Source organism: Oncorhynchus keta, chromosome 22 (assembly GCF_023373465.1).
Source record: "Oncorhynchus keta strain PuntledgeMale-10-30-2019 chromosome 22, Oket_V2, whole genome shotgun sequence".
Lineage (NCBI taxonomy): Eukaryota > Metazoa > Chordata > Actinopteri > Salmoniformes > Salmonidae > Oncorhynchus > Oncorhynchus keta.
Genome location: NC_068442.1, coordinates 3,482,646 through 3,499,904, shown reverse-complemented (window position 1 = coordinate 3,499,904; position 17,259 = coordinate 3,482,646). Strand labels below are relative to the sequence as shown.

Sequence of the window (17,259 nt, the reverse complement as noted above, 5' to 3'; positions counted from 1 at the left end):
GTAACCAAATAATTTTACTGTGCCCAGTCGCACACAGACTTTTATGGTCAAGTTGCCACCGGTGGATTCAAAATGAGTAGCCTAACAATTATTTACATGGCCCCAGGTACATTTGCAACCAAATTATTTTTCTGTGAGAAATCAATAATAGTTGCACGCATAGGGTAACAGTCAGCAATTGACAGTGAGCAATGAGCAAGATAAGCATAGACGGGAAGTTGACAATAGCTTATTATTACTGTAAAGAAATTGTATTTATATGGTTGCAATCCTCAAAGATTGAATTGCATTGAAATAATCAGATCCAATGATTTACAGCCCGTAGGGTGGGGTACCGCTAGTCATCATTATTATAATCACCATCTCAATCATTATCACCATACCATCATAGACTTATTCTTCTGTATCTGAGACTCATCTGACACTACCTTAGACATGGCAGTCTGCAACTCAATACACTGCCCCTGCATGGTGTTCAGCGTCCCCTGCATGTGGTTAATCGACTGCTTAACATCGTTCGGCTTGAATCTCAAGCCTGCAAGAGATCAGGTGGTTCAACATACTGAGATGACGAGAGGCTTCAGACCGTGCCCACTGGACCATCTTTAGGATTCTTTCTCACTTAACACCAATCTAATTAGGAATGTAACTTTGTGCAGAAGATGTTACTATAGTGTGATTTAGAAGAAAAAAAGTGTACTTTGTCAGGCGCCAAAAGGATGATGCCATGTCTCCCTGCTCCAGTGAGCTCTGCTGGCAGGTCTTGCTCACTGTTGGAGCAACGGGAGCCAAATTAGAGTAAAAATATCTATGGTTGTTCTGCAATGAAACGTTCATGGCAAAAATGGGGATTGTCCTTCCCTGTGTAAGGACATGCATCAAGCTATAGCCTACGTTTAATGTTTTACTTCCGAACTCAAGTTACTCCAGTCAAGTGATTAATCGTACGAGTTAGTTGTTTTGACTGAGCAGTCCAATGGCCATTGCTGTTTTTGGACTATGAGACCCTCGGCTATATACTATGATGAGCCAATAACAGGCATATATGATGCAGTAGGCATTGCGCAAGTCCGTGTCTAGGTCAGAATATAAAGTTGCTACTTCCGTCAACTCAAGTTACTCAAGTCGAGTGATTAATCGTAAGAGTTAGTTGTTTTGACTGTCAAAACAAATAACTTTGATGGAATATTCCAAATTACAATTGCAATTATTCATCACAAATTCACAATATTACTTGTATTTCAATGATTCATCCAGCCCCAAGACATAAAGTCTCCTGAAAGCTGTGTAGCAATCATTCCATTGCTGACCCATAGGATGGTAATCACATACATGATTGGCTTAATCTAGAATCATGGATAACTTTCATGTGAGTACTCACACACCAGATTTGTTTTACATACCTCAGAAGGAAGATACCTCAATATCTGGAAGCACTGTCTCATGTACATACCTTAAGGGAACATTTTGATATTTGCCGTATGGTTAGTGAGAAAGTCCATATTGCACATGTACGGTCCCTTACTAGACGTCCGAAAACGTTTCTAAAATTTGCGGACAGCGTCGGGCCGAGCGGCAGGGCCGGACCTACCGGGAAGTCATCAAACAAACTTTCTTGGACATTCGGTTTCCGTTTTATGAAATAATCAAATTTTGGTCATTTTTCCGCTGTCCCGGTAAATCCCACAAGAGGGCATAAGCAATCATATTGCAAATGTACAAAACATCACGAATCACGACGTGGCCTTATCTCAAAAACTGAAAATATTTCGAAGCCGAAACGCCCCGAACAAAATGGTGTCGGTTTTTGAGTTATGGCCATTTTTCTGGGATTAAAGGTCCAAAATGAAAATAGAGAAATGATTTTACCACTTCACGTCAAAGTCAAGGAGCCTCCGGTGTCAATAAAAAAAGAACCAGCCATTTATCTATCGTCATTTAAGAGTCAATGTCAAATTGGTGATGTTCAAAAATAGTCTTTTTTTTTTTAAAACAGTTACAGATCCAGTTGCAGGGTGTTCATATAAATCTTTTTAAAGTGTGCTGTGGAGCTCTGCGAGATTTCTCACTAAACCCTCCATAAATAACTCGGTTCATAACGTAAAGACTTAAAACTCAGGATTCTGTAAGGGCATACCCCAATGAGGATATGTGTTTAGCTATAGCTTCCTGTACCAACCGGAAGTGCCATAATTGGTGTCACAGGGGCTGTTTCGAAGGGTTAAAAAGGTCAGATCTTTTCAAAACTTCATATGTGTGATTAGGCAACCCCCATGAACTGTAAGTCAGTCATTTCTCCCATGTCAAAGAAAAGCTCTCACACACACACACACAGCAAGGATGGAGTGACAAAGTGTGGTGCTTAAAGACACAGAGAGCAGGCAATGGCATTACCTTAATCCCTAGGCCGTGCCGAGTTCAACGAGATATCCCGCTTGACCGTAGCTCGCTCGGTCTAAGCGCAGCGACCGTTCCTAAGGTCGTTCGATCCGTGCAAGCCTAACCTTGACCGTGTGGCATTAACCCTTAACAGTTAAAAGAAGGTGTTTACATCAAACAGTTTGCATTGACTTCTCTCCCTATAGGAATACATTGCCTGCACCCCTAAATTCAACCTGAAGCCTATATGGGTTATGAATGCCGTATGAACCTGTATTCGGTAACAGTCCATCAGGCCACTATGAGGTCTACCTGTGTTGATTCTAAGCTTCCTGGGCCAACCGGAAGTGGTTAAAATCACCCTAAAAGTTTATATCCATACCCTGCCTGCAGTTTGATAGAAATAGTGCATTCAACCCTGTGTAAATCAGTCAGTTCTTAACGTAAAGACTTAACTCAGGATTCTGTAAAAGCATACCCCAATGAGGATATGTGTTGATTTATAGCTTCCTGTGCCAACCGGAAGTGCCATAATTGGTGTCACAGGGGCTGTTTCGAAGGGTTAAAAAAGTCAGATATGTCCAAAACTTCATATGTGTGATTAGGCAACCCCCATGAACTGTAAATCAGTCATTTGTTCCATAAAATTTCAAAGGAAAACTAAATCACACAGACGCACAATTTGGAAGGGTGGACGTATTGGGGTGCGTAGAGACAGACAGTGCCAGCAATAGTTAGCTTTGTTCGAGCTAAAAAAGAACCGTCAGACCTAGAGTTCCAAAACTTTAGAAACCTGTTCTAGATCTCAGGTCGATATTGCGTGGTGAGTTACGTGGCTCTAGAAGGTTCTCGGGCCTCGTACATTTGCAATGACTTCAATTCCTTTTTTTGCATCACGAAAATGACGACATTTAGAAATGTCTGAGTCGCAAGACTAGGTGCATTGCGACCGTCTCGGCCCATATAGACAGACCCCAACGTTTCTGTCCGATAGCTCATTCAAGGACCCCGTAGCAAGTCATGGAAAAAAGTGGATTTTCAGCACCAATTAGGGTTTTGCTCGGGCACCAAATGACCTATCAAGCCGAAACTTGGGATTCGGGGTCGCCTCAGCTAGGCCTACACATGACATCTGAACTGGACCTGCAGCTGGAACGTAACTACGTGTTTTATGTTTTAATTATGGTTTGAATAGAATGCGTTGTGAATTTTGGGCCATCTCTGTAGTATGTGATAGTTGACTACTAAACGAGTTGGAAAAAGTGGGTTTGGTGTCAGTTTGTATCAGTTTGGTGTCAGAATGATATCTAATTGACTGATGGACGGTGACTTGCTCGTGACTCTTGTCCATTTGCAATATGTTTAAACAGTGAGGTACCATCAACCAAAGTGACATTCTGAAATCAACCCTAACGAGCGATTGAGAGGAACCAGAATCACTGCCCAGCCATCCCGAGTTTATCGGGCCAGTAAATTTTGCATTCCTGCAGGATTTTTATAGCATGACAAATTTGTGATGGTAAATGCCCATTGAACCATATTGCAAATGCACAGTGACTTTGCAAAAGTGAGAAAACATAAACAAATGGACATAATGAAATCAACACAATCATATTGCAAATGGACAAAAAACATGTCTAATGCACAAGTGAAATAATAAAAGTTGACAAAAGTATAGTTTGACTTTTGACCATGCCAAATTCGTGATGGTACATGCCCATTGAAACATATTGCAAATGCACGTGCACTTGCAATATGATTCAACAGTGAAAAAACATCACCAAATGGACATGATGAAGTCAACACAATGAGCGATGGAAAGGAGCAACTATCACTGCCCGGCCAACCTGTGTTCATCAGGCCAGTCAATTTTGCATTCCGACAGGATTTTTGAGCATGACAAATTCGTGATGGTAAATGCCCATTGAAACATATTGCAAATGCACGTGCATTTGCAATATGATTCTATAGTGAAAAAAATATCACCAAATGGACATAATGAAATCAACACAACGAGTGATGGAAAGGAACAACAATCACTGCCCGGCCATCCCGAGTTCATCAGGCCAGTCAATTTTGCATTTCTGTAGGATTTTGGAGCATGTCAAATTTCTTATGGCATTTGGCCCCCAAAAAAGTGACTTGACTGTGACTTTTGACTTCCTATGAAATCATATTGCAAATGGACAAATCATATTCTTTATGCACAAGTTTTTAAAAAAAGAATATGATAATAAAATTAAAGAAGTAAATTCATACAGTTCTTACACATGATTAATTGACATAAAATCGAAACAATTTCGAAAAACGGTCCAGAAAGCACTTTTTTACGAGGGTGATAATTTTTTTTTTTAAGTTCACATTTTCGACTTTTGACTTCCTATGAAATCATATTGCAAATGGACAAAACATATGACTTATGCACAAGTAATAAACAAAACAAAATTATGATAATAAAATACGACTAAAGTATGTTGATACAGTTCTTATACATGTGTAATTGACACAAAAATCGAAAGAATTTCGAAAAACGGTTCAGAAAGCACTTTTTTAGGGGTGTGTGAAGTTTCTTTATAAAATTTTGCTTATTTTTTACTTTTGACTTCCTATGAAATCATATTCCAAATGGAGAAAACATATGCCTTAATTAAGCACAAGTAAAAACATTTTTTAAAAATGATGATAATAAAATTGGACAAAAGTATATTCATACAGTTCTTACACATGTATAATTGACAACAAAAAAAATTGAAAGAATTCTGAAAAACGGTGAAGAAAGCACTTTTTTAGGGGTGTGTGAAGTTTTTTTATAAAATTTTGCTTATTTTTTACTTTTGACTTCCTATGAAATCATATTCCAAATGGAGAAAACATATGCCTTAATTAAGCACAAGTAAAAACATTTTTTTTAAATGATGATAATAAAATTGGACAAAAGTATATTCATACAGTTCTTACATGTATAATTGACAACAAAAAAATTGAAAGAATTCTGAAAAACGGTCAAGAAAGCACTTTTTTGGGGGTTGATTTTGTAAAAAAAATTATCTTTTTCAAAATTTTGCTTTTGGATTTTGACTTGGGTTGCATTTGCAATATGAAAAACCCTGGTGGAGCGCGCTCGCCACCTGTTGGATTTTCAAAGTGTTACACCTGGCATTTGCAATCAACTTTACACGAATCAACGCCAGATTGGGTGGTATTGGAAACCGTGTATATGGTTTGTCCAATGCCAATGACTTCCCATTAATTTTTGTCCATTTCAGAGGGGTATTCCCTTACAAGACTGAACACTCTTGGTTGCTCCTTGTGGAAATTTCTATCGGCTGGGGAATTAGCTCAATTGGTAGAGTGCTTGCTTAGCATGTGAGAGGTAGTGGGATCGATGCCCGCATTCTCCAAAAACACTTTTTTTTGTGGATCCAAGAAAGCTCCAGTTCACACTACTGTCATGTAACAATGACAAGTAACTTTCATGTAACACTGATGTCACAATGTCAGATGAAAAAGAAAGACATTACTTACTTTCAGTTTCATTGAAGCCAAAGCAGAGCATAAAGAAAGAACAACAACTAATGCCGACACACGAGATCAAACCAGGGACCTTAAAATCTTCAGTCTAACTCTCTCCCAACTGAGAGGCCATTAGCTCGAGACCTCCAGTGCGTCTTCATGGTCCGGTCTATCCAGTACCACCAGTGCCAACACCATGCACCAGACCTCCAATACGCCTCCACAGCCCAGTACATCCTGTTCCTCCTCCCCGCACTCGCCCTGAGGTGCGTGTCCCCAGCCCGGTACCACCAGTGCCGGCACCACGCAACAGGCCACCAGTGCGCCTCCAGGGTCCAGTACTCCCTGTTCCTGCTCCTCTCACTCGCCCTGAGGTGCGTGTCCCCAGCCCGGTACCACCAGTGCCGGCAGCACGCACCAGGCCTATAGTGCGCCTCGGCAGTCCAGTACGCCCTGTTCCTCCTTCTGTCCTGTCAATGACAGACACTGAGATGACCACAATGTAGCCCACCAGCCATTTTGCTATTTCAAAAATTCCTCACGCCCAATCAGGTAACTCCATGAAAGATTAATCACTTCCAAATAATAGGCTACTCATCCTTACAGTAACATGTGAAAAGGTTGTGTGTGATGACGTGCTTCCTACACTATGAAATTGATTGAGAAATGTATGCAAGTGGTGTGTGATCCTAGCCTGGTCCCAGATCTGTTTGTATTGTCTTGCCAACTCCCTACTGTCATTGTCACACAAATAGGCATTGACAAGACAGCACAAGCAGATGTGGGACCAAGGTAGCATAATAGTGGGGTTACACATCAACAGCTATCTACACATCAGAAGTAGGTTTTGTGTTTCTTAGCTTGACAATGGGGTCGAGATTGAAGATGAGTAGGCAGATGGTCTCGATGCCCTCAGTGAGGCCACAGGTAGATTCCCAGAGTGTGTTTAGAACGCAGGTCAGAGGTCAGACGGAGACGAGGGCCTTTCGATGAAGGGCCAAATATCACCACATGCAGGCCCCTGATGACACACACAGGAAAAAATGGTTATGAGTCATAAGTAACTTGTATTAAACAATGTGAAGAAAATAAAGGAAAGCTAAGGGCATCATCCTGAAGCCTTCTCTGCAAGTTCATTTGCCTATCATAATCACATCGAAATCAATAATACTACTCAGGACTCGCTTACAATTTAGGCATTATTAATAGGACTACTGACTATTCTGATAATGGTAGGCCTATGCCTCCAAACAAATAAAGTGATCATGATACGAGAAACTGTATGAAGTTCCTAGCTCAGAGTTTGTTCATCTTGCCAGTTTCCCATCAATCCAAGCGACTTAGAGGAGCAATTTGGGTTAAGTGGCTTGCTCAAAGGCACATAAACAGTCTTATCAGCTCAGGGTACAAACCAGAAACCTTTCAGTTACTGGCAAAACGCTCTAACCGCTAGGCTACCTACCGTCCATATCCATTTGTTTTTCTGTTGGTAGAAAACTGACAGTGCATTACTGTAACGAACCTCGCCCTCCTCTTCTGAGGAGGAGAAGCGAGAAGGATCGGAGGACCAAAACGCAGCTTGGTAAGTGTCCATAATGTTTATTTTAAAACATAAACTGAATACTACGAAACACAAAATAAAACTTGAAATGACCGAAACAGTCCCGTGTGGCGACAAACACCCACAACCCAAAACTGAAACTCAGGCTACCTAAGTATAATTCTCAATCAGGGACAACAATTGACAGCTGCCTCTCTGAATTTCTCCCAAGGAGCATCATCATCTTCTTCTGTGTAGGTGCTGAACAGGATCCTACCAAATAATAACATGTCCATAGCCATTTACCGGAACTTGTAAGGGTTTTCTTCTGGTGAAAGAGAGGCGGACCAAAATGCAGCGTGGTGGTTATTCATGTTTTTAATAAAGACGACTATACATGAACAGACTATACAAAACAAGAAAAGTGAAAACCTAAACAGTCCTATCTGGTGCAAACACAGAGACAGGAACAATCACCCACAAAACCCAACAGCCTACCTAAATATGGTTCCCAGTCAGAGACAATGACTAACACCTGCCTCTGATTGAGAACCATATCAGGCCAAACATAGAAATAGACAAACCAGACACACAACATAGAATGCCCACCCAGCTCACGTCCTGACCAACACTAAAACAAGGAAAACACATACGAACGATGGACAGAACCCCCCCCAAGGTGTGGACTCCGAACGCACAACCTAAACTTATAGGGGAGGGTCTGGGTGGGCATCTCTCCGCGGTGGCGGCTCTGGCGCTGGACCCCACTCCATAATTGTCTTAGTCCACCTCCTTAGTGTCCCTTGAGTGGCGACCCTCGCCGCTAACCTTGGCCTAGGAAACCTAACAACGGGCCCCACTGGACTGAGGTAGCTCAGGACTGAGGGGAAGCTCGGGACCGAGGGGAAGCTCGGTCCCGTGTAGGATGATCTCCGCATGTGTGGTTCCCACCATGAAACATGGAGGAGGAGGTGTGATGGCGTGGGGGTGCTTTGCTGTTGACACTCAGTGATTTATTTAGAATTCAAGGCACACTTAACCAACATGGCTACCACAGCATTCTGGAGCGATACGTCATCCCACTTGGTTTACGCTTAGTGGGACTGTCATTTGTTTTTCAACAGGATAATGACCCAACACTCTTCCAGGCTGTGTAAGGACTATTTGACCAAGAAGGAGAGTGATGGAGTACTGCATCAGGTGACCTGGTCTCCACAATCACCCGACCTCAACCCAATTGAGATAATTTGGGATGAGTTGGACCACAGAATGAAGGAAAAGCATATGTGGGAACTCCTTCAAAACTGTTGGAAAAGCATTCCAGGTGAAGCCGGTTGAGACAATGCCAAGAGTGTACAAAGCTGTCATCAAGGCAAATGCTGGCTGCTTTGAAGAATCTCAAATATAAAATATATTTAGATTTGTTTAACACTTTTTTGTTTACTACATGCTTCCATGTGTGTTATTCGTGTTGATGTATTCACTATTATTCTACAATATAGAAAACAGTCAAAATAAAGAAAAACCCTTGAATGAGTAGGTGTGTCAACTTTTCTACTGGTACTGTACACTCATCCACACACACACACACACACACACACACACACACACACACACACACACACACACACACACACACACCACACGTTCGGGGTAAACACACATCAGAACTGCTGCTACCAGACACTTATTATTATTGCTAAATCCTGAACAATTTAAACACTTGTCCCCAAAATATTGGACTACAAATTGTGCCTTCCCGTATTATACGTATGCTAAAACGTTTATTATATTCTACTGAGCCAGTTACTTTATGTTTGTATTCTTATCTGTTATTAAATCTTATTGTTTTTTCATTGTCGAGAAGGAACCTGCAAGTAAGCATTTTGTTGGACAGTGTCTACCATGTGTATCCGGTACATACGACTAATACCACTTGTGATATTCACAGATCACAGGGTAGCTTGGTAGCTTTGATTCTGACTTGGTCTGTTTTACATAGTTGTAGTAAACCCAAACTGAGGACTTTCTGGGATTTAAAACCCAATGCAGAATTAGCAAAAGACCATCCTAAACACCTATTCCCCACTGATGTTGAACCTCATGACAATAACACATTTTCTCTTCAAGAGGGTGAAAGGCCTTTGTTGAATGCTGGCAAGGGACTGGACTGAAGTATTTACCAAGCACCCCATTCCCATAGAAACCGTCGGTAGCGCTGACATACCTGCATACTGAGTTGTCTAGTCATGCTGTTGCTTCCGTCCTCAGAGGTTGGGGGAGCTAGTGCTGGGCTTCCTGGAGCAAGACTTCCAACCCTCCTGCCAGCTGTACTGTCTGGAGACCATCCGCATCGACAGCGCTCTTCATCACACACACCTCTAAGCCAAGCGTATGCACTTAGAAATGTCCTTGTTTTTGAAAGAAGAGCACATTTGTTGTCCATTAAAAGAACTAAATGTATCAGAAATGCAGGTTAGACATGGTTAATGTTGTAAATGACTATTGTAGCTGGAAATGGCAGAGGGCATACAGAGACCCATTATCAGCAACCATCACTCCTGTGGTCCAATGGCACGTTGTGTTAGCTAATCCAAGTTTATAATTTTAAAAGGCTAATTGATCATGAGAAAACCCTTTTGCAATTATGTTAGCAGAGCTGAAAACTGTTGTGCTGATTTAAAGAAGCAATAAAACTGTCCTTCTTTAGACTAGTTGAGTATCTGGAGCGTCAACATTTGTGGGTTTGATTACAGGCTCAAAATAACCAGAAACAAAGACCTTTTTTCTGAAACTCGTCAGTCTATTCTTGTTCTGAGAAATGAAGGCTATTCCATGTGAGAAATTACCAAGAAACTGAAGATCTCGTACAACACTGTGTCTTACTCTCTTTACAGATTAGAGCAAATGGGCTCTAACCAGAATTTTTAAAAGGAGTGGGAGGCCCCAGTGCACAACTGAGCAAGAGGACAAGTACATTAGAGTGTCTAGTTTGAAAAACAGACGCATCACAAGTCCTCAACTGGCAGCTTCATTACATGGTATGTGCAAAACACCAGTCTCGACATCAACAGTGAAGAGGCGACTCCGGGATGCTGGCCTTCTAGGCAGAGTTGCAAAGAAAAAGCCATATCTGTCACCTGGAATGACGCTGGAGAGGCGAAGCAGGTACGGGGAGTAAAACATTGAATAAATAACAGACATGGAACGATACAGGAACAGCGTCAGCAAACAGGTAACAAAGACAAAAACAATTATTGCAGCAGCGGGGAACAGAGCAAGGGAACTGACAATATAAGGGAGGTAATAAACAGATTGGAGTGAGTGATGCAGGGCAGCCTGGCATCCTCAAGCGCCGGGGGGGCGGGAGAAGACGTGACAGTACCCCCCCACCCCCGGGGCTCCGGGTCCTACCTGGGCAAATCGGCCGAGACATGAGCGCTGGGCAAGCCGGTTGGGGCGTGGAAGCCCGGCGAACCGAAAGGAGCGTGGGAGCCTGGCGAGCCGGCTCAGGCATGGGAGCCTAACATCCGGCTGAGGTAAGACGCCTGTCAATCCCACTGCAGAGAGGGAGCCCGACAATCCAGCGTGACGTGGGATGGAAACCTGCCAAGCCAACCGAGGCAACGAAACCTCTCGAGCCAGCCAGGTCGTGGACGACCGACGGGCTGGTTTAGGCTTCCCTGGTTCCATCGGCGGCGGAATCGACCCCGACGTCACCAACAAAATAAAAAACTCCTGGACCAGCTGGGCGAACAAGAACTGACGATCCGGCAGAGGCCCGACGTGGGATGGGCGCCAGCTAGGGCGTGGAAGCCCAGTGAGCTAGCTAGGCACCCCCAGGTTCCATCGGCGGCGACCCAGAGCCGATGTCACCATACCAACCGGAACGCCAGTACTCCCCGATGCTTCGTATGATGGCTGCTGCTTTAAGGTTGTTGTGGTGATGTTGGGGTGGATTCCGACGCCGATAGAACCAGGGGTGCCTAAACCAGCCCGTTGGGCGTCCTGGCTGGCTAGAGAGGTTTTGTTGCCTCGGTTGGCTCGGCAGGTTTCCATCCCACGTCGAAAAAACATTTTTCAGGCATCGAGGAGAAGGACGAGGTAGAATTAATAAAATGTATTTCACCTGTAGCCTCTGTCACAGGCTCAGGCCTGGGTGTCTGAAGTTTATCAGTGCAGGCAGAGTCGTCACATAGACAATGTGTGCGGTTAAATGCACACAATAATGCAATTATTATGGATAGTCAGATAAGCATAATAGTATGATTAAAATGTTTACATGCTTTGCAAGAAGAACGATGTTCCTAATAATCCTGTTTGCATGAACACATCAGAAATCAGGCTACCCGATGGCACTCTGATAAATGCTGAAAATCGCCAATCTAAATAAACACTGTTCTACCACAGCGAACATGTTAATTTTGGGAAGCATATTTGTATGTGAAAACTACTTCTGAGACGCATACATTCAGTCGTTCCGAACACGTTGCTCGGTTTGTGCTAGCACATGCGCAGCTCAAATACACAGCTGGAACGCCGATGAAGGTGTTTTACATGTCCTAATAATTATAGATTGCTCAGAAAACCCGTTTTACGACCATTAAGATAAGCAGAGTAAGGTGACTATCGCATAAGCCACCTACCGCCATTATCAGTTTAATATTGAATTATTAGTGTGCATGTAAACGTTCTCAATGACTGTGTACAGCTTTTGAGTAGCATGTGAAACATAAACTCGATTCTCAAATCCAAAACCGTGTTCTGAGTTGTTTAACTTTAGGTGGCATTTAGCTGCTTTGATCAGGGTGTTTGGATTGGCATAATGGGTATGTGATCTGCCTTTTACAGTTGAAACACTTGAAATATTGGGCTCATCAAATCAAATGGATTTATAGAGCCCTTTTTTTTTTTACATCAGATGTCACAATGTGCTTATACAGAAACCCAGCCTAAAACCCAGTCCTCTTCTGGCTGTGCCAGGTGGAGATTATAAGAGTACATGGCCACTAAACCCAGATTGTTCTTCAAGATGTTCAAACGTTCGTAGATGACCAGCAGGGTCAAATAATAATCAAGGTGGTTGTAGAGGGTGCAACAGGTCAGCACCTCAGGAGTAAATGTCAGTTGGCTTTTCATAGCAGTGCATTCAGAGGTCGAGACTGCAGGTGCGGTAGAGAGGGAGAGGGAGGGTCAAATACAGTCGTCTTCCTACCGTCATAATCCTTTCTGGTAAATGTTGTTTCAAATGGACTTGAATCTTGTTTACAATCTCAAAAGACAGAATTAAACAGTGTGATGAGGTCGCCTTTATTTGACCCAGTGTTTTTCCTTGCGTTGCACATTTTATTGAAATGATCTACGGAATTAAATGATCTATTCATGTCTCTTGTGTTTCTGTAGACGGTGCAATCTTTTGACAGTTGCATTGTTCTAAACTAGTGCACGGAAAGAGCACTATCTTCACCTCGCAATCGGTGGATTCTATTCGATGAAATAGATTCAAATTGTACGTTAAACATCACAGCATAGTTGAAAGATATATGGTGGGTAGAAATCCGAAGAGGGTGGCCACTAGAGACAGTTGGGATGGGCTGAGGGTTGGGAGGTGGAACTGGAGACGAGTGGGAGTGGAGTTACTTGGTGGGGGACAGAATGACTCGGAGAGTTGAGGGGAAGCTCTCGGGAACTGTTGGGAGATCTTGGATGATTGGTCCAGCTCCCCGATTTAACTTGGTGGGAAATAAGAGGCTTCATATCAGGTTAAGAAAGCTACTGTAAAGAAGAAATGAACATCTTCTGTCATTATGTAAATAGGTAGATACAATCACCCAGTGTTTCCCAATCCTGGTCCCGGGGACCCAAATGTGTGCGCATCTTTGGTTTTCCCTAGCTAGCATTAACACAGCAGATTCAACAAAATGTTAGATTTTTAGTTGATTAGTTGAATCAAGTGTGTTAGTGCCAGGATTGGGAAACACTGTACAAAACATTATTATTGATAGTAAAAGCTGCCCTCTGGTGGTTGATGCAATGTAATGGTAAGTGTTCATTGGGGAGAATGCCAAACCTTTTTCTAAAGTGATATGGTTTTGTTTACGTCCTTTCAAGTATACAACATGTTCATGTCACAAATGGATAGTTTATTTAATATCTTAACATTTTACTGCAGTGGGCTTAATCAGGGTCACACAGAGCGTTTCTTGGTAGTCTTAAACAAATCTACTTTGAAACAAAAGTATACACCTCACACACATGGTTATGGACTTAATAAAAAAGACACCTGTACCATGTCAGATATTGAGTTGAAATGTGTTCAATTTGAGTTTCCATCCCAAAATTATACCTTATATACAGTTCAAGTCGGAAGTTTACATACACCTTAGCCAAATACATCTAAACTCAGTTTTTCACAATTCCTGACATTTAATCCTAGTAAAAATTCCCTGTCTTAGGTCAGTTAGGATAACTACTTCATGTTATGAATGTGAAATGTCAGAAATATAGTAGAGAAAATGATTTATTTCAGCTTTTATTTATATTATCACATTCCCAGTGGGTCAGAAGTTTACATACACTCAATTAGCCACAACGTTGGAAGTATCCTCGGGGTCATTGTCCATTTGGAAGACCCATATCTTGAGATGTTGCTTCAATATACAGTATCCACATAATTTTCCTACTTCATGATGCAATCTATTTTGTGAAGTGCATCAGTCCCTCCTGCAGAAAAGCACACCCACAACATGATGCTGCCACCGTCGTGCTTCACAGTTGGTGTGTGTTCTTTGGCTTGCAAGCCCACCCCTTTTTCCTCCAAACATAACGATGGTCATTATGGCCAAACAGTTCTATTTTTGTTACATCAGATCAGAGGACATTTCTCCAAAAAGTACAATCTTTGTCCCCATGTGCAGTTGCAAACCGTAGTCTGGCTTTTTTTATGGCAGTTTTGGAGCAGTGGCTTCTTCCTTGCTGAGCAGATATTCAGGTTATGTCGATATAGGACTCGTTTTACTGTGGATATAGATACTTTTGTACATGTTTCCTCCAGCGTCTTCACAAGGTCCTTTGAACGCGTCTCCTTCCTGAGCGGTATGACGGCTGCATGGTTCCATGGTGTTTATACTTGCAAGCAATTGTTTGTATAGATGAACATGGTACCTTCATGTATTTGGAATTTGCTCCAGAGGATACACCAGACTTGTGGAGGTCTACATTTTTTTTCCTGAGGTCTTGGCTGATTTCTTTTGATTTTCCCATGATGTCAAGCAAAGAGGCACTGAGTTTGAAGGTAGGCCTTGAAATACATCCACAGGTACACCTCCAAATGATGTCAAATAACCCAATAGAAGCTTCTAAGCCATGAGATTTTCTGGAATTTTCCAAGTTGTTTAAAGGCACAGTCAACTTAGTGTATGTTAACTTCTGACCCACTGGAATTGTGATACAATTAATTATAAGTGAAATAATCTGTCTGTAAACAATTGTTGGAAAAATTACTTGTGTCATACACAAAGTATATGTCCTAACCGACTTGCCAGAACCATAGTTTGTTTACAAGAAATTTGTGGAGTGGTTGAAAAGTTTTAATAACCCCAACCTAAATGTATGTAAACTTCCAAATTCAACTGTACATCACAGAAGACTCAAATATAACAAAACTGTTTGACATGGAAACACTGGATTTTCCTCATTTAAAAATATATATATTTATGATGAAATTTATGAAAAGTAGTAATAACATTCCACCCATGAGGTCAAGAGGAGCGCTTTTGTTCACTGACTGCAGTAAAGGGCTACATCTATATTCTTGGCCATGCTGAATGAATAGGCCTACCCTGAATTAATAGGCCTACCCTGAAGGAATAGGCCTAACCTGAATGAATAGGCCTACCCTGAATTAATAGGCCTACCCTGAAGGAATAGGCCTAACCTGAATGAATTGGCCTAACCTGCAATTCTTCCCATTAGGCATTACTAATTAACTTGTTTGCTGGCAGTGCCTCAATTTTCGTTACTCTCGAATCCACTTGCGTATTGGCAATACCACAATAGTCTAATCATCACATTTACTGCAGAGTGCACCCCTTTTTAAAGACCGAATGGAATGGTTCTTAAATAGGGCTGAGTCACAGGTCTCGCATTACTGAATAATGCTGTATAACCCATATACAATTTGTTGGGAGGCAAAAACACACATTTATAAATGCACTACAAGACTGTTCGCTATCAGAATAGAATATATACGCTGTCTATTTTTTGTGAGAAACCGAAATCAATCTTCTGCCCACCTTATCTGCTTAAAAATGTAGGTGCTCTAAAAAGTAAATGTATGTGATTGTTTAGATCTGAAGATGACGCATTCATAGTGCTGGGGCATTCATTTATTGGTACATTCATTAATAGAATCGGCACTCATAAAAAGGGTTTTTAGGAGACTTCAGGAGACGTCATCGGGAGTAATCCACAGGTGAGGTTGCCTGGGGGCCAGCCAGGACAGGTCCACTTAGGAGTGGTGCTTGTAGTCCTCCAGGTGAGCCAGGACATAACCAGAGGGCCCCAGGATGGTGATGAAAAAGGCCGTCATAGCAATGGCTTGCTCCTGGATGAAAACATCACATGACACATGTTAAGACCTGTAACAATTTCATCTTGGAAAACATAACCCTGGCCATTCAGTCTCAAGAGACATTAATAACAGCTGTCAGGCCAAGAAGGGCATTTATTGGTTTCATTGCACATGCACGCCTTTGCACTCGTATACAAATTATATATTAAAGCAATTGGCAGATTCATTTAAATTAGAATTGCATTATTCTAGCAAAATACAGGATACAGTCCAGTGACAGTGGTGGGCCATTTCTATTTCAGTTTCCTTCACAAACTGAGCTAGTTTTAAATCGAACTCGGCACAATCTGGTAAAGTTTTACAAGGTCACACTATTGGCACAATCTCAAGTGGGCTCCATGCACATGAGCTAGACCACAAGGCGGGGGGTGTGAGCAGTATAGTTATCGATGCCAAACACATCTATAAAATTAAGAACTTGAAATAGTCACGCGTGCAACAGGCTACTAGCCTACGTGAATGGATTTACAGTGATAATGTCGTTTTGCGCACTTCCCCAATTAAACCAGCTGACGTTGATATAGCCTCATAAGGCAAACCAAAGTGAAATCGAAATAAATAACGGATTCGTAGCGAAAGGGCGAACTCTAGAAAGGGAACGTGCGCAGCAACCTTCCGCATGTAGCCGACTTACCCCCACGGATAAGTGGTGCTTCGCAGGCTTGTGCGACAGTGTGGCTTTGGAGACGATCTGCGACCTCACTGCGACCCTTAGCAAATTGACAGAACCTCTGATCCCCGACATGATTCCTCTTTCGTGTATTTTTCCCCCAACCCAATAGTCGTGGTGACTCTTTCTGTCTTGTGCCCGGGAGAATGTATTCAATGTCCCAAAAGTAGCCGTTGATTTGTGTTGTCCACCTGCCAAGTGGAACATAAGGTCATAGCAAATTTAAAAAAGAGTCGACGTATTTGAAGACCCCTCCTGCTGAAACAGCCTCCGGGTATTTAATTGGTCAGATCAACAGCGTTTAAGGCTCGGCTCCACAGACAGGCTGGCTGGCTGGGACCAGTTGATAGGCTGTACTCATGTTACCCCTGCCAGAACTTCTACTGCAACGCGAGGCAAATGTGAGGCAAATGAACGCAAGAACAACTGTCACCACTCACAGAATTAAACTAGTTTATATGCGTATACTTCAAACAGGGTATGTTCGGAACTTCGGGTAAAGTATGTGGAACTATTGCTATTATT

At 42.2% G+C, this 17,259-nt stretch overlaps 1 protein-coding gene across 1 annotated transcript; it reads right to left on the bottom strand.

Annotated features, from left to right (window-relative positions):
* Positions 1–15,801: 15,801 nt before the first annotated feature.
* LOC118400872 (cytochrome c oxidase subunit 8B, mitochondrial-like) lies at positions 15,802–16,956 on the bottom strand. The gene is made up of 2 exons (XM_035797851.1): positions 16,699–16,956; positions 15,802–16,037 (listed from the first exon to the last, which is right to left on the bottom strand). Exons 1-2 carry the CDS (start codon positions 16,939–16,941, stop codon positions 15,942–15,944), a joined length of 339 nt encoding a protein of 112 aa, XP_035653744.1. The 5' UTR covers positions 16,942–16,956; the 3' UTR covers positions 15,802–15,941.
* Between the last annotated feature and the right edge of the window lie 303 nt (positions 16,957–17,259).